General features: G+C 52.4%; 1 protein-coding gene across 1 annotated transcript; it reads right to left on the bottom strand.

The window, feature by feature from the left end:
- Positions 1-4,006: 4,006 nt before the first annotated feature.
- CLN6 (CLN6 transmembrane ER protein) lies at positions 4,007-17,714 on the bottom strand. Its single transcript, XM_084781428.1, has 7 exons — positions 17,423-17,714; positions 12,277-12,391; positions 10,759-10,857; positions 9,879-10,067; positions 9,322-9,377; positions 7,830-7,952; positions 4,007-5,360 (listed from the first exon to the last, which is right to left on the bottom strand). Exons 1-7 carry the CDS (start codon positions 17,494-17,496, stop codon positions 5,090-5,092), a joined length of 927 nt encoding a protein of 308 aa, XP_084637554.1. The 5' UTR covers positions 17,497-17,714; the 3' UTR covers positions 4,007-5,089.
- Positions 17,715-18,067: the final 353 nt, after the last annotated feature.

Genomic DNA, 18,067 nt, shown 5'->3' with positions numbered 1-18,067 from the left:
ACTCCTGGTGATCCACGAGGTGTTAGGATTTGTTCTGGTAACATCTGGAGTGGATCATTGAGGAGAACCTCAAAAAATTTGTGTGAAACCTTCAGCCCAGTAAGAATTCAGGACTCCCAAAGAAAGCTCCATAATGGCGCCCAGCTCTCTCCACAAAAGACTGGGCAATTTGTTAGCTGGTTAAAGCCGTGATGGACAGGCTTGCACTCTAAGGAACTAGCTGTTTGCAGCCTCCATTGGAAACATGAAGCCCTGCATCTGATGTAGGTTTGCTTAGCCCTGTAAAGCAGCTGACCAGATGGGTGGGGGAGCCCTGTGGAGCAAAGAGGAGGTGATACAGCTAGCCATGGACCCCTGAAGAAAGTGCATCGCTGCTGTGACCCTTTAATGCACTTCCTCATGTGGCAGTGACCCCCAACCATAAAATTATTTTCATTACTTCTTCATAAGTTTGCTACTGTTATGAACGATAATGTAAACATCTGTTTTGCACGGTAGCTGATAGCAGGACCTCTGTAAAAGGCTGGAGAGATGGCTCAGCGGTTAAGAGCACTGACTGCTCTTCCAGAGGTCATGAGTTCAATTCCCAGCAACCACATGGTGGCTCACAACCATCTCTAATGTGATCTGTGCCCTCCCCTGGCCTGCAGATGTACATGTAGGCAGAGTACTGTATACATAATAATAAATAAATCTTAAAAAAAAAATGGCCCAAAGGGGTCACGACCCACAGGCTGAGAACTGCTGCTCTAATCTTTACTTATATGTACCCACCTTGACTCACCTGATGGCTGCCACCAGACAGAAAAGCCCTTTTTAAAGAATATACTTTTAATTTTATGTGTATGTTTGCACGTCTGTGAGTACGTGTGAATACAGATGCTCACAGAGATCAGGAAAGGCTGTCAAATCCCCTGAAGCTGGAGTTACAGGCAGTTGTGAGCCACCCCAGGTGGATGCTGGGAACCAAATTCAGGTCCTCTGCAAAAGCAGTAAGTGCTCACTGAGTCACCTCTCCAGCACCCATTTGTTGTTGTTCTGAGAGAGGATCTTATGTGGCCCAGGCTGCCTGCAAACTCACTGGATAATTGAGGGTGCCTTTGAACCCTTGATCCTCCTGCCGCCACCTCCCAAGTACATGTGAGCTATTTGCAGCCACACTCGGTTCCCTCTGTTTGAAGGTGGTGAGGAGGTTGTCTCACATGCTGGTTCAAAACACCTGCTCCAAGGCTGTGACTGCACCTGGGCTCATGGTGTCTGCCCACTAGGCTGCATAGGACGCTGCAACTGACCCTCCATGTAAATGCAACAGAAAATCCCTCCATTTCCATGTGGGGCTAGTTTTTTCTCTTTATTCTTGAAACGTGGCCTTCCTGTCCACAGCCCAGCTCCCCTGGGCATCACCGACTTCTGCTGGGTCCGTTCCCTCTTTTACCACTCTCTGGACTAACCCCCCCCCCATGGAAGGAGCTTCAGGCAAGGAGTACCTCCTCCCCACCAAGCTATAAGGAGCCAACCAGAGCCCCAAAAGAGCCTCTGGGGAATGTCTTAGAAAGGTTACATGGGGGTGGGGCTCAGGATACAGTTCAGTTGGTAGAACATTTGCCTAGCATCCACAGCACTACATAACTCGGACACAGTCTGCACGCCTATAACTCCAGTAAGAGGATAAAGGCAGGAAGGACCAAAAGCTCAGTTCCACCCTGGGCTACTGAGTGAGTTCAAAGCCAGGACACTAAGTTCCTGACCCCAGTCCTGGCTCTTCTTCCTCTTGCCACTTTCTCCTGGAGCTGTTCCTCAGCCAAGCTCGCCTAGCCGAGGGCCCCTGCCTCTCACACAGTTGGTGTCTGATAGGGGCTGTCCTTATCTCCCATCCCTGCCCCCAGGAGAGTGAGTCTTGGCAAGTGTCCTGTGTGCCTGCTGGGTAAAGCGTGACAGGGCAAGAAGCGGGCCTCAGACGTTGCTCCCTACCTCCATCCTGTGTGCCCTTTTGTTTCAGGCCTCTCCTGGGCTAACTAGTGTCCCTGGAAGATATGTCTACCTAGAGCCTATGGGACTGCATCTGGAAGTAGGGTCTGGATGTAGGTGAGAGTAGGGTAGGTCCTAACTCATGGAGGGGGATTCCAACACCACACAGGGAGGGCCATGACTAATAGGTCCACAGCCCAGAACACCCAGGATAGCCATTGGCTGGGAGAGGCAGAGAAGAAACATCCTCTAAAACCCATGAGAACACAGCTCTGTCAACACCCCACCCTCAGAAGCGAGAGCGGAGAAACACCTGCTGTTCTTGGCCGTCATGTTCATGGCAGAGTCACAGCTGCCTAGCCAAATCACAGAGCAGCAGCACACTTGTACCTGGACTGCAAGGAACTCAAGGGTCCTTCTAGGTACACTCTGGAGAGAGGTCAAGATGCCTTTGCCCCAGGTTTCCAGAAGAAGTGGTAGCTGCAGTTTGGGGCCACACTGAGTAGCCAGGGCCTGGACTGGTGGTCCCCACAGGAGCCCTCATCAGAGTGGCCTGCAGGGCCTCCCTCCATTTTCTCATTAGTTCTGGCTTCTCCTACAAGCTGGCAGACTCTGGAAGCCAGTATGTTCTAGAAGGTTGCTGGTAGAAATCCAGGGAGATAAAGCTAGGCTCCATCCAGTTTTCCAGGGTGAAAGTCTTTTTTTTTTTTTTTAATGTGCATTAGTGTTTTGCTTGCATGTATATTGGTATAAGGGTGGGGATCCCCTGGAACTGATACAGACAGTTGTGAGCTGCCTGCCATGTGGGGGCTGGGGATTGAACCCGGGTCTTCTGGAAGAACAGCTGGTGCTCTTAACCACTGAGCCATCTCTCTAGCCCATCCAGGGTGATTTTTTTCCCCCCAAGATAGCCCTGGCTATCCTCAACTCACTTTGTAGACCAGGCTGGCCTAGAACTCAGAGATCCAAGTGCTGGGATTAGAGGCGCCACTGCCCAGCACATGGTGGCATTCTTAAACAATTGTCTAAGAGGCACACGATGACCCAAGGCTCCAGGAATTTGCTTTTCCTAAATACTCACTCACTTTGGTGAATATTTTAAATGTTTTCTTAGGCCTGAGGAGATGGATCCATCAGTAAATTGCCTTGCAACCACAAAGACCTGAGTTCTACCCCCACAAGCCACATAAAAAAGAGCAGGTGGCACATGTGTATGATGGGCCTGGGGAGGTCGAGACGCTGGATCGCTGGAGCCCATTGGCCAGTGAGCCGAGCCTAATAGGCAAGTTCCAAGCCAACAAAAGACCGTATCTGAAAAATAAGGTGAATTGTGTTCCTTAAGGACACCTGAGGCTGTCCTCTGGCCTATACTGCCCACACCGCATTCCTCCCACTGTTTTCTTACTAAGAGTTCCCCATAACATGTAGTCTTCAGGTCCCACAGCCCAGGCCTGTCCCTGCTTTCAAGAGAGCTTTTAGACCTTCTGACTATAGTCCTGAAATGGCAGCGTCCCGAGGTAGGCAAGGAATGTATGTGCTGGGGCAACTGAGGGGACAGAGGCTGGGTGGAGCCATGGTCCTCACTCTGTGCCTCCTGGTAATGTCGCACACATCTCTGGTGAGGTGTGGCCAGGCTGAGAACTTTGGCTACCATGAGCCCAGGTACAGTCAACTTGCCTGAGGCTCAGGGCCACCTCCCACAGACTGGCTTTTCACTACCTCCCAGCACAGGGGAAGACTGGTAGGACAGGGCCAGTGACAGGCTTGGAAGTGCTCTACTTCCCTTCACTGCCCTAGGCTCCACTAAGGGACACTGTACTGACTGGCAAGAGGTCCTTGCCCACAGCCCCATGAGCCTTTAAGTGATAGACAGATGACAGGGGTGGGGTAGGGTAGGGAGAGGTTTCTGAAGGTCTGCCCAAGAGAAAGCCCTGCACCCTGCAGCCTAGGCCCCAGACCAGCCAGCCTCCCCCTTGGTCCCCAACTCCCCCCTGACTCCCCATCACACTCCCAAAGCTAGAAACAGCCACAGCCAGGCTGGGCTTCACATCAGTCTTTATTCAGAACTCTCACTACCCAGCATGGCTTAGCCCAGAGAAGGACCACACCCAAAGAGGAGAAACTGAGGCCCAGGGTTCCCTGAGAGCAATAGGAAAGAGGCAGGCCCATGCATGGAGTGTCCCCCAACACTCACAGCACAGGGTAGTGCTGGCTGCCAAATGAGGGGGTGGCACCTCCATCTGAGCCTGGGAGGAGGTGGGTCGGGAGAGGCAGGAGCCACCATGCTGGGAACAAAGGCACCGGCAGGTGGCAGGTGGCGAGAGACTCAGGTTGAGATGTGCTGTCAACTTGTAATGTCCTAGACCCCTACAACGGGGCTCAGGGAATCTATAAAACAAGGATTTGAGAATCTGCCATCCATGTAGCTAAAACTCAGGCAGCTTAAAGAGCTTAGCTGATAATGGAGCTGGCCTCTGGCTCCCTCGAGCCTGGGCTCTCAACAGCATGTGAGTGGAGTGTGAGGTTGGACAAAAGCCTGGGAGGAACAGACCCCACTAAGCTTAGGGGTCTGACAGAACCCCTCTTCCTTGCTGAGGCTGGCCCCAAAGGAATCAGTAACCTCCAGTGCACAGAGCCACTTGGGGACCATGAGACCCTCTGGAACAAACGGAGCCCAGAGATGGAATTGCTCTGTTCAAAGCACAAAAGAAGCTGTGACCTAGAAACCTGGGGCCCAGCAGGCAGCTTCAGGGTGAGCCAGGTGCCAGGCGGGTAGCAGAGTCTCCTGCTACTGTCCCACCCGGCCCTCACAAACCTGCACAGCCGCCAGAAGACATCTCCATAAGGCCAGCCCAGGCTTGAGAGATAGAGGTGTTATCCAGGCACCCCCTAATAGTAGTAGAATATGCAGGGGAGGGCAGGAGCCAGGATCTTGGCCTTTACATACTTCCCCAAACTCAATTCCATCTTAAGTCTAAAGCAAAAAACAGAAACAAAGATAAAAATCCCTGACCAGAACACTGCACTCTGCCAATGCCTGCGCACAATGCTCAGCCCATGTTACCGCGGTGCATGCATGCACCCATTATGAATAACCATGTCCTGGTGTCCCCAGTAGGCCTCAGTGCTGACTGCTGACATGGAGCGTGTAGAAGGCCCAGGGCTCAGGGACGTAGATGACACCAGGGTACTTCTTTCTGAGTACAGGGTCATTCCACAGCCAAGCAACCCACAGAGCCACCAGCGAGAGGGTGAGGGCGAAGGAAGAGAAGAGGAAGAGGCCGTTGCTGTCCAGGAAGAGGCTCCTGCGCTTCTGGTGCAAGACGAGAGCCAGCATGGCAAAGAAGGTGAAGATGAAGAGGATGAAGATCTGGCCCTCGGTCACCAGGTACCTGGAGAAAGAGGACAGGTATGGAGGTGGAGTGGGTGCCATGGCAACACCATCCTGCCTGGCATCCTTCTGGACCAAGTCCTAGGTTGCCTTCCCAGTCAATCAGAATGGCTCACCTAGTGAGTGGACCCATGTGTAGGACAGCCTAAACCACAGCCCGGCAGCATTAAACTGCTTTGCATGGTTTAATAATACTCTGCTAAGGGCAGTGGAGATGGCGCAGAGGTTAAGAGCACTCGCTGGCTGCTCTTCCAAAGGTCCTGAGTTCAATTCCCAGAAACCATATGGGTGGTTCACAGCCATCTATAATGAGATCTGATGTCCTCTTCTGGTGTGCAGGTACACATGCAGGCAGAACATTGCATACATTATATTTATATATATATATATATATATATATATATATATATATATATATATATATATAAACAAAACTCTTTTTAAAAAATCTGCTGGATGAGATGGCAACACACCCTTGCCCACTGGGAAGGCACAATCAGGCAGATCTTCATGAGTTTGAGGCCAGCCTGGTCTACATAGTGAGTTCTAGGACAGCCAGGGCTACACAGAGAAACCATGTTTAATCAGCAGCAGCAGCAGTGGTGGCAGCAGTAGCTGAGTGTGGTGTGCACACATTTATGCAATGCCCAGGAGGCAGAGGCAGGTAGGTCTCTGGTGTCCACACAGCAAGTTCCAAGACCGCTGAGAGTCACAGGATGTCTGGGCTTTGGCTTCTGCCTTTTCTCATCACATTAGGACACTTATGACAGAAACTGGCTCTGGAGGAGCAAGAAAACAAACACACCACGTGACACATGCCCTCAGCTCTCACACTGCCCAGGACCTCATCTGCTGCCTGCTGGGTCTCTGGGGTATCTGAATTTGGGGATGCCATCCCAATCCACAGAGGCTATTGTCATCATTGTCCCCTTGGAGGCTGGGCCACTGTCATCTAGAGATGCTGCACCCCAGAGTACAGAGCACATGGATGCATGCGGAGGCTTCTGCAGGATTACTCGGCTACTGCCTCTCAGAGTGCTGATGCTCCCTTGTTCACCTAACAAACTCCAGCTCCACAACCGAGGGGCCTGGGACCTCGGGGACATCACATAACTTTGAACAACTTCAAGGCTGTTTTCTCCCTTATATGGGGGAACATAAAGGGCCCCACCTCTCAAGGTATCTGACAAGGGCTGTATGCATCTCTTACTTGAGAAGAGTACATATTGCTCAGTGAATTGGTGCCCTGTTGTGAGTCTACTGCTGTCACACTGACATGTCAAGGTAAGATTGTGGCAGTGAACATGCTCAGGCCAAGCCTTTCTCTCTCTCTCTGGCATAAATGCCACTATCTCTAGTCCCACTTTCAGGGGGAACATAGGTTCTCAGCATGTCCTCCTGTGGGCTGTACAGGCCCTGGAAGTGGATAGAGCTGGCCCAGGAAGAAAGGGCCTTTTTCTTTTAAATATTTATTTATTGTAATGTATGTGAGTGCTCTATCTGCATATACACCTGCACGCCAGAAGAGGGCACCAGATCTCACTATAGATGGTTGTAAGCCACTATGTGGTTGCTGGGAATTGAACTCAGGACCTCTGGAAGAGCAGACAGTGCTCTTAACCTCTGAGCCATCTCTCCAGCCCTGAAAGGGCCTTTTTCATGTGAGGGGGCTTCCTATCTAAGGAGGACCGGGTCCTGCTGGGTCCTCCCTGTGATCCCACAGTCCTGTGTGTGTGAGCGAGAAAGATCTGTTTCCAAGGAAGCAATGACGGGAAGATAAGGGTCTGGCTGAGGCCTGAGAGAGGAGTCTAGAGTGGGCAATGGGACCTCAGGAGAACAAAAGAACACAAAAGGCAGCACCAGGCTGGGAAACTCCCCCTGCTCTGTCCTTGTCATCTTGTCACCATGGTGCTCTTCTCTCCCCCACTGGATCCCAACGTTTCCTCAGAGGAGGACAGGTTCAGAGGGGGTAAACTGAGGTTCAGGAGCATTTACAGCACATAACCTAGAGGTAGACTCCTGGCCTCAAGGTGGCTCTGATGTGCTGGGAGCGGGGCACAGAGGAAAGGGACAGCCTTGCCATCTTCCACAGTCTACTTGGTGCTAAGAATCCTGGTAAGAGAGAAGCCACTACAAGGCACAGTCTTCTCACAAACTAGGAGGAAGCAGAGGCCTGGAGATGGCAAGTCCTACCTGGGGTCACACTGCAGGTCTGTCGTCAAGCGTGATTTTTTTTTTTCTTCTTTCTCTCTCTGAGACAGGCTCCATGTAGCCCAACATGGCCTCAAACTCACTATGTCGCAATGCTAACCTTGAACTCCTGACCCCCTGCCTCTACCTCCCAAACACTAGGACTACAGGGGTGGGCCATCGGCCATCACACCCAATACTTTGTGTGTGGCTTCTTACTATAGTGGCTCACTCAGTGCCTGTGCCCTTTGTCCCACCCCAGGTGCCAATGTCTACTTACCAGTAGTACAGGCCACTGGGCGCCACCAGGAGCAGGGCAGGCCCCGGCATGTGGCTCTCGGCCTTGGAGGTAGTAAAACAGCCACTGAAGTACATGAAGAGAATGAGGAAGAAGGGAACGTACCTGTGACAGAGAGGCGGCGGCTTTACAGGCCTGACCAGGGACCACCCCCACCATCTTTCCACTGGTCCCTTGCATTGTCACGTAGGGTGTCACCATGTGGCTTATAAAACCCTTGGAAGGCACACTGTTCTATACCCAGTCTTTTCAGCTGTGGGAGTCAAGGTGGGAGGAATAGAAACTAAAAGGCGGAGCTCACGGGAAGAAAAGCCCCAGGCTCCTTGTGTTAAAACTGAAGTGAAGGGGTGGGTGCCATGGCAACCACACCCTGCCCACCTTCCCTCTCTGGACCCATGCCCACCCTGTCCTTCATTTACATGGAGGTAGGGGATGTGGGGCTCTGTTTCATCCATGTGCCTCAAACACCAGCAAGTCAAGTACCACACTAGCCAAAAAATGGGGATACCCAGCAAGGCTGAGGTAGGAGAGAACACGGCGCTGGGGGGAACCCAAGGAGAGCCGTGGAGCCCTCATTCACACTCAGCCAACAGCCCCCACCTCATCCAAGCGCATGGCTTGTCGCCTCCCCACACAGGGGCTCCCTTTTTCCTTCCAACACACACACACACACACACACACACACACTCATGCTCTTGCACACACAACCTTTTTCTGTCATGTGACACCCCTACCCTCAATACTCAGTGGCCTCCCCCGACCTCTCAGGAATTCCCAGGGCTGTTCCTTCTTTCTCCTCCTCTCCCAGCTTTCAGTGCAGAGTCACCTGGCAAAGTCAGGAAGAGCTGGTGGGGGGCCTGTTCTGAGAACGGTAGGACCGTGCAAACCAAGAGGACGAATCTCCTTAGCTTCAGACAGACCCACAGATACCAGGGCTGGGTGTGTGTTGAGGGAAGCACCTCAGTCCGGATGAGGCACCCAAGTGCATGGCTAGCCCATGACCGCCCAGCTGACAGCCACCCTCCCCTCCTCTCTCTGCCTATATTTTATCCAGGGTAGCAGAGGAACCCTCATTATTTGAGCCCGGAATCACTGATTCTGACCCCACACGTCTGAGATTTTCCTGAGTGGCAGTAGTGGTAGAAAGGAGATTCCCCCAGGGAGTTCTAAGATGGGGAACACAAACTGTCCCCCCCAAACCTGGCTCTGCTGGCTCTTCTCAGCTCCCTACATCACCATCTGACTCCTGCATCTAGTGTGTGTGTTTATCAGGGCTACCGCCCTCCCTCCCCAACCCCAGGCTCAGGCATGGCTAAAGCGAACAAACACCTGGTTGCTGCCCTCTAGTGGCCACTGTGGAAACTTCGGGTAGGAAGGAGGCAATAGGAGGCCCCCTTAGGGCTAAAGGTACAGGGTCTCCCAGGCACGCTGACCCCATCCTGGCGCCTGGATCCTGGGTGGAACCTTAACTCACCACATGCAGTGGCCCAGGTACTCGTCATAGTAGTAGAGCAGCTCAAAGGAGTCGATCTAAGAAGGCACAGGGGTGGCAGAGTGAGGGAGGCTGGGACTCCGGGCAACACCACTGCCCGCTCCTGCCCCTTTCACACCCCCTACCCCGCCCCCAGCACACACACCACTCCCATTCCCTCCCTAGGGTGGCAGAGGGGCCACGGAGAACCCAGTCCCTGCACCACTTTTTTGTTGTTGATGAGACAGGGCCTTGTTATACAAAGCAGCCTCATCTTGAACTTGTAGCAATTGTCCTCTCTTTGTGTCCTGAGTGCTGGGGCTACAGATGGGTACCCCACATCCAGACAAACACTGTGCCCCTTTGCAGTCTAGGAGCTTGCTAGCTTGGGTAGACAACAGGACCCTCACTTAGGTGTACGCTTGTAATTCCAGCATTCCAGGGGGGCAGAGGCAGGGGGATGAGGAGTTCAAGGCCAGCCTTGGCTACTTGAGGCATGACTGGCTGGGGAACCTCTTTAGCCTCCAAGAACAGATGATCCCCAGTAGGGGCAGCCTTACCAGAGTCTCCGGCTTGAGATTCTTCATGATGGGGTTCTCTCTGACGGACAGGTGGTGCTGGTACCCACTGAAGAGCAAGCGGTGGTTGACTGAGTCGCCTACCAGGTGGATGCTGGCTCCCATAATGAAGGTGATGATACTGACGTAGATTATAGACCGTGGCAGTGTGCGGGGGGACCGCTCGATAAGCTGATGATGAAAAATGAGGCCCCTGCCTCCGTTACAGTGTGATAACCTCTGCCTCCCTTCCCTCAGAAAAATGGGATAGAAAGTCCCTCTGGAGGTTAGGGGCTCCTTTGTAGGCCACCTAGCTCCAGACAAGGTGTGTGGCAAAGCCATCAGGGCCAGCTGAACACACCATTCCTTTCCAGGAAGATGGGCTAGGCGGCAGTGTTAGAGGTGGTACCAGACCTTCAAGGCAGGAGGCCTGACTACCCCAGGGTGTCCAGTATGTGCCTTGGGTGGGCTAGCATGCTGCAGGGTCTGATTTTCAGGTGACAGGTCCCCAGCAAACAGAAAGAAAAATGTCAGGAAGTACAAAATGGGGGTGGGTGTTCCAAAACCACAGAAACTGTATTCTGAGGCTGTGCTTCTTCTAAATTTAGAGACTTGAAATGCCTTCCATTTTTATTACATAGGTCAGGGGACAATTTGTGGAAGTCATTTCTCTTCTGTCATGTGGGGATGAGATTGAGGGTGTCAGGCTTGGCAGCAAGCACCTGACCCACTGAACCAGCTTACTAGCACGTGTGTGTGTGTGTGCGCGTGTGTGTGTGTGTGCGTGTGCGTGTGTATATGTGTATGTGTATGTGTATGAGAGAGAGAGACACAGTCAGACAGACAGACAGAAAGGATGGAAAGGAGACAGGCCAGTCCGTACCTTGAGCAGAAGGAAGGGCGTGATGATATTGTAGGCCATGTGGAAGTAGTCCCCAACACTCGGCTTGTTGAGAGGGAACCACTGGAGCGGGAACACCAGCTGGGGAAGAGAGCGTGTGCTCACAGGAAGGCCTACAGGCCACAGGCCACCAGCCCTCACAGACACTGAGCTCTTCCTGTGTTTTCTGGTAACCTTGTTAGGAGCCCCAAGGCAAAAAAAAAAAAAAAAAAAAAAGGACTCCCAGAGAGAGGAACTGAGTCCCATAGACAGTAAATGGACTGACTGCCCCTGTCATGTATGATACACAGAAACCCAGGGCCTGTCTTAGGCTCTCTACATGATAGTTGTTTCGTTTGTACTGTTTTTTGTAAACACACATTTATAATCTAAAATCATTCCTAATTTGAAATCCTTTCTTTTTTTTCTAACCATTTTTATTTTTTTGGTTTTTCGAGACAGGGTTCCTCTGTGTAGTCCTAGCTGTCTTGGACTCACTCTGTAGACCAGGCTGTCCTGGAACTCACAGAGATCAGCCTGCCTTTGCCTTCTGAGTGCTGGGGTTACAGGTGAGCACCACTATGCCCCGCCCTCTCTAACCATTTTTAAAGCAAAACTATGCTATCATATTTACATCCTTTTCATTCCACTGAATGCCCATAGCACCAAACTCTTCTCAACTTCGCTCTGTGCAGGTCTTTCACTCTCCTGATTAGCTTTGTTTCGAGGAACTTCGTTTCATTTTCCAGGCTACTGTGAACGGGACTGTCTTTCGTATTTCTCAGTCTGTGTCTGGTATGGAGGAGGTCTACTGATTTGGGTATGTTAATTTTGTAACCTGCCACTTTGCTGGAATTGTCTAGCAGCTCGGTTTGTTTTGTCTTGTGACACGGTCCCACTACCCACCTCAGACAGGCCCTTATAGCACACGTTTACTATGGAAGGTTAAGTTGCCATTCATAGGAACAGCAATTTGCATTCATTGCTGTAGAGGTATATTTTACTGTAAAACAAGGCACAGGATATAAGGCATGAAACAAAACCTCCTTTGGTTCTATTAAAAAAAATAAATTTCAGCTGGGCATGGTGGCGCACGCCTTTAATCCCAGCACTCGGGAGGCAGAGGCAGGTGGATCACTGTGAGTTCAAGGCCAGCCTGGTCTACAAAGTGAGTCCAGGACAGCCAAGGCTACACAGAGAAACCCTGTCTCGAAAAAAACAAAAGAAATTTCTATATATGTTTACACAAACAGAGAAAGGAATGGACAGGTGTGCCCCAGGCCTTCAGAGGCGGGACAGGAAAGCCTGACACTTCCTTAGTTTGGGACTTCTAACTGTTCCTCTCAGTACTTGGAACTGGCTTTACCTTAGTTATTACAATCTGGTCAGTTGCAATATGCAAAATCAGTTGGCAGGCTCCACCTCCAGGTGACAGTGCCACGCCATGACAGTGACAGTGAGGGAGGCCACAGACATGCTGTGCCTCCTTCCCACACCCTTCTGACTCAGCCTCACACTTACCATGGCAATGGGGCGGCCAAAGTCCAGAAGCCAGTTCTGCAGTGTGAAGTAGAGCCAGAGGTCAAAGTGGAAGGGGGCTGTGCGGTCTGTCTCCTCAGCCTTCACAGTGCTGTGCCTGGCAAGGAACGAGGCTAGCATCAGCCCTCTGGCCGTCAACCCAAGAGAAAGCAGAGGTCCCGGCACTTAAAGGCAGGACACACATGTCATCCAGGGCTGAAAACTGGTGGGCCTCAGGTGTCCTAACTGCTCTGTGACTCAGGAAGTAACTGACCTATGGGCAAAGTAACAGTCACGCTTCCATTACAAACTGATAGGGGAGAACACGGCAAAACACGAAAGATGAATGAAAGACATCAGGTGTGACGAGACTGTGGCAGCAGGCAACCTTCGCGAAGCACCCACTGTCTCTCAGGAACCATGGGTCTGCTTGTGTGAGCTCTTTTGTTTACTTGTTATGTACTGTTTTTTGTTGTTATTTTGAGATAGGATTTCCCTGTGTAGCCCTGGCTAACCTGGGCTTGCTTTGTAGACCAGGCTGGCCCCGTCTGCCTGACATTGCTACTCCCTATGGGAGGGCTTCTCTGAGAAAGCTTTTTCCAAACCATAGCAGCCCTACAGGGGGAAAGCATTTCCTCACTAACTCGGGCTGGTGGTGGCTGCATGGGCCTGGGTTATGCTCTTCCATCTAGGCTTTCAAGAGAGGAGCTTTTATTTAAAAAGAAAGAAAGAAAGGCAGTTATTTATTCGGCCGTATGGGCATGCTCACGTGCCATGCCATGCCATGCATGTGGAGGTTAGAAGGCTTTGTTCAGAATTCCTCTCTTTTCTACCATGTAGGTCCTGGTGCCTCAACCCAGAGCCATAGCAGCAGCCCAAAAGGGGAGAGCATTAAGGCTCCCCAAGTCTCCAAACCATCCCCCCCGCCTCCCCCCCCACCAGCAGCAGCAGAGTCCGAGTCCTCTTAGAGCATGCTACTACCCAGACAAGCTACTACTAACTCCTAAGATGATGGGGATAATGTCATTGTCCTGTGTGTGTGGCCACAGCAGGCATGGGGTGACACGGCTCCCCGACCTCAAGAGCTGTCAGTGCTGTCCCTGGCTAGGGCTGACTTAAAGCTGTCACTATGGTCACTTCAGTAGCCCTCCCCTATGAGTACGTGAGCTGGGCAGCCTAGGAAGGTGGTCCCAGGCCAGGGAGGCAAGCCCTTGGGTCCTGTAGAAAGCAAGGCAGGTAGAGTAGGAATTCCCCAAGTCAGCATAGCTTCTGTCCCTGGACATAGTGCCCCCCACCCTCCTCCGCCGCCACTGATCATGATGCTACAACCTTTAGCATCTCAGCTTAGGGCAGGCAGTGACATCGGAGGCAAGAGCTGTTCTCCTACTGCTTTCAGCTGAAGATGCTGAGGCTCTGAGGTCAGAGGTTAGCCACTGTTGCCCACACAGTAAAGAGCGGTGGTGACTACTTTTATCACTTCTTTCCCAACTTTTGCTTCTTCCCAAAGAAGGCTTGGCCAATTGGGGACTGAGCTCCTTCTGATGGTGGCTGTCTAGGATACAAGCCTCCAGAGTGTCAGTGGCCAAGGTTCCACCCTCCAGGGACAGCCAAGAGAAAATGAAGTGGCATGTGCAGATGCAGAGTGTTCTTGTGTCCCATGGCAGGCTGCCTCAGGCCATGTGTGCTGGCACCTTCCTTTTTGTTGAGGGAACTGAGCTCATCCTAACTGCCACTGAGATGGGGGCATTCTGGATAATCGAGGGTCTCTGTACAAGCAATGGCCTTCTATTCCGATCACTAAAATAAGGCAGCTGGCATCTGAAGTCCACCCAGATCAGCGGAGCTAGGAACAATATGCAGAACCTACAAAAAGGGGTGGGGGATGGGCACCTTTAACCAGGAAGAAAAGCTACCTGTGAGCAGGAGGGAAAGGCCTGAGGGAGGAGGAGAGAAGGCACCGCAGAAATCCCAGGCCTATCAGGGTAAAATGGTAGAGGCTGGCCAGGCCAAAGACAGGGCAACATTCAGGTTAAGTACGCAGACTGCTCAGAGATCAGTGAGAGCCCTCCAACAGAGTCCCTGTTTGTTCCTTCCTCATTAGGCCCGTCAGAACAGGCCTCAAACGAGCAGCAGCGAGTGATGCAGAATTTGGAGGGAGGAAGAAGGGAGCACTCAGTGTTTCATTCTTAAACCCTAAATTCAATCAGAGGTGGGATGTTTAGTATAAAGAATAAAGGGGTCAGGAGGTGACGCTGCACACCTTTAATCCCCATACCCTGGAGACAGAGGCAGGTGGCTCTGTGCCTGGTCTACAGAGAGTGAGCCAGGACAGCCAGGACTACAAAGAAAAACCCTGTCTCAAAAAAACAAAAATGGGGGGTGGGGAGGGGGGGAGAAAGGAAAGAAAGAAGAAAGAATAGAATAAAATAAAAGGATTTTGAAGGCCCATGGGGAAGGTGGGGGGGGGGGGCACTTGATGCTTGCCTCTAGAAGTTCCTGGCTCACACTAGAGGCTCAGCTACACTTTCTTCCTCTATCCCAGAAAGCACTTCAGCCAGTGGGAACCCTGGCATGGGTCCAGCCTAGCTCAGTAGGGCAGGTGGGGATAAGAGGAAGCAAGAAGGAAGAAAGGAAGACAGTGGTGTGGGACTCAAGACCAATAAATGTGGATTGTTGCAATCCCCGCTCTGCTCTGCAGGTCTTTCTGTGAGCTTGCTGTCTGTGTGCTTCTCCTCACCCTGATAAAAGCCCTCCTTTCCCAGCAACACACAGACAAAAGCCTGACAAACATCCGAAGGGTTTTCCTCTGTGGGACTTCTACTGTGAAGGCAGATGGCACAGGGGAAAGGTACCCCACCCCGCCCCCCACCACCCAAAGCTTCTATCAGGAAGATGAGTAACCTCAAGCTTGCCCCAAGTTCCTGATTCTAGACGTCACAGGCTGAACCCCGCCTCCCCCGGGCTGTGCTGGTCCTAGGTCCCCATCACCAGCAATCCTGGACAGTGATGAAAGCACAATGCCAGGTAATCTGAAGCAAGGCCAGCCTTTGCTCCTGCTCCCCTCCACAGCTCCCCCAAGTCTACTACATGGGGGAAGCTGATACCACGACAGCTGGGAAGCCAGTACCACACAGCAGCATCTGCAAGCCTGGACATCGCCAGAAAAGAAAAGAGCTTCTTTAGGGAAGTAAACAGAGAACCGTGAGTGGGGGGATATAGATTGACTTTGAGCTCTTTATAATGGATGATGAAATACCAGACATAGTGAGACAGAAGTGTTTTAATAAAAGATGAGAAAGTGCAGTAACAAAAAGGAAAAAAAAAACCAGATAACTAAGAGCCAGGAGTGGTGGCACACATCTTTGATCCCAGCACTCAGTAGGCAGAGGCAGGTGGATCTCTGTCAGTGCTAGACCAGCCTGGTCTACAGAGCAGAGTTCCAGAACAACATAACAACAGAAAGCCAAAGACAGCTTAAATACTGTAAACATGGTATCCTGACTTCCAATGCTGAGAATGAATCCACAGGTAACAGGTAGAAAACAACGGTGTCAACTGCAAATATGAAAGAGAATCTGACCCCACCCCCACCCCCCCACCCCCCCCACCCCCCGCGCATGGGCAGCTGAACTTGTGTAACGTTTCTGTGCATCGAACAGGTCGAGCCTCAGTCGGATGAGGCTCGGTACCTGGCTCAGTGTATATACAAACTAAGACAGCTACAGTGTTACTAAGCCACGGAGAGATCTTGGGCTGGCCATCAGGTGGAAGTGGTGCCTGGCCCAGCACTGCGCATGCTCAGAGGATGGTTTCCAAGTCAGAAACTGAACAGCCCGCACATTCTTCAGGAACAATGAAAAGAGCCTGCTTGAGCCCAGTCTCCCAAAACGTCCCCCAAATCACACCAGGAGCTCCCAAAATCCACCTGGAGCACACACCAGTGCTCAAAACTCTCCCGTGGCTCTTTGGTACCTGTGGGATACGGGGTATCCACATTTGGGAGGGTATACATTTTTAACAGGTCATTTGGGGTGAGGAAAGTACGGGAACGACTGTTCAAGAAGTGAGCAGCCTTCTTTTCAGGATTGGTACCTCCTCAAACTTCGGACTCTGCAGCCTTCTTGTCCAACTCTGGGGCATTCGGGACATTTCGAAGTCGGTCCCGCCCTGTCGCTTTCTCTTACACCTGTGACTTGTCCAATACCAGCGCACTCCTTGCATTTCCTCACATGCTTCCCCTGGCTACCATGTCCAGTTTCTGCAGCGGTGGGGATTGAACCCAGGGCTTCCTGCATGCTATGCAGTCACTACCAACTGAAATACACCTCCAGAGAAATCTGCTTCTGAGCCAGGCAGTGGTGGCGCAAACCTTTTAATCCCAGCACTCAGGAGACAGAGGCTCTGTGAGCACAAGGCCAACCTGGCCTACAGAGTGAGTCCAGGACAGCCAGGGCTACACAGAAAAACCCTGTCTGGGAGGGGGGCGGGGGGGAGAAAGAAAGAAATCTGCTTCTGCCTTCTCAGTGATGGGATTAAAGGCATAACCACTATGTAGGGCCTAAAAGCCTTAAGTGTCCTCTGCAGAGCCCTGCACTGCTCATCTCCTCCAGAAAGCCCTCCAGGATTAGCAATCACCTCCATTGGCTCCGACTTTCCTGTTTCCCACCTGGCACAGCGCTAGGCGCAGAACAGGTGCTTAATCAACACAGATGACACGAGAGGAATGCTTATGGTCAGTGAATCGGTCAGAGAAACTGGTAGAGGGAGGAGGATGGGGAGGAGCACTGGAGGGAAAGATGAAAGGGCGGGTTTTGTGTCTCTGGCTCTGCCCCACCTAGCCAGATAAACCCCAAACATCTCCCCTCTGAGGGAAGGGTCCTCTCATTCAGGGAGCGTGCCACTACCCGCTGTCTCCGGTTAACCGGCTCACTTTCCTACCCAACTCCAACCTCCAGCCTCCTGATTCAGAACAGAGTCAAAGTCCTGGCCAGAGCAGGAGGCTCCCGAAAACTTGCAAGTGGCACGGGGACTCAGCAGATCTGGCCGGGGTGACCTCCGAGTAGCCTGTCCCAGCGGTTCCCCTAATCCTAGCGAGGTCTCTCAAACTCTGGGGCCCCACGCGGCCTCCCTGTCCCCGCTCCGCGCGCACCTGGCCTGCACGAACGCGGCACCGAGGCCTCCCGCCGCTCCCGGGAGCTGCCGTCTCCGGGCCGCTGCCTCCATGGCCGCCACGCTCGGCCTCGCCTTCCCGGGGGAGTGACGGCTGCGTGGGCCGCGCGGCACCTCTGCACTCAGCGCCGGGAAGCTTGGGCGGGAGGCTAGGTCCCGGGGCGGGCGGGAGGGCAGGGGAGGGGGAGGAGCTGGAGAAGGGGGGGCGGAGGCGGGAGGAAAGAGCTCCCGGAGAAACTGGTAGAGGGAGGAGGATGGGGAGGGGCTTAGGGAGGGAAAGGAGAGAAGGACCGTGTCCGAAGGAGGAGTGGGGAGGGACTGAAGGAGGAAGAGGTAGGGGTGGAGTAGAAGACTAGAGCAGGACGATCTCGGTTTGAGAAGGAGGGGCTTAATCTATGTCCTACGTCTTGGTCTGAGTTGGATCTGCACACGCTTGAGGATGCCTGGCGTCTGGGTGGTGGTTTGCTTGCTTGTTTGTTTGTTTGTTTGTTTGTTTGTTTTCTGGGTCCTCTGCATTTCTTCAGGAAGGAAGCCTCGCCGCGCTAGGCTGAGAGTAGTGGATGGAGGTGAACTGGAGACCCGGAACGATCAAGCCGTGAGGTCATCAAAAGGCCTGAGGTCTTTG

The sequence above is a fragment of the Acomys minous genome, assembly GCF_964271855.1.
Source record: "Acomys minous genome assembly, chromosome: 5".
Taxonomy (NCBI): domain Eukaryota; kingdom Metazoa; phylum Chordata; class Mammalia; order Rodentia; family Muridae; genus Acomys; species Acomys minous.
This window is presented reverse-complemented; position numbering and strand designations above follow the sequence as displayed.

Bases quoted from the DNA above. Each gene is read 5' to 3' on its own strand.
- CLN6 (XM_084781428.1), bottom strand. From the start codon at position 17,496: ATGGAGGCAGCGGCCCGGAGACGGCAGCTCCCGGGAGCGGCGGGAGGC. The intron at 12,392-17,422 runs GTGCGCGCGGAG...GTTCCTTGCCAG, and splicing joins GCCGCGTTCGTGCAGGCCAG to GCACAGCACTGTGAAGGCTG. The intron at 10,858-12,276 runs GTAAGTGTGAGG...TCTCTTCCCCAG, and splicing joins TTGGCCGCCCCATTGCCATG to CTGGTGTTCCCGCTCCAGTG.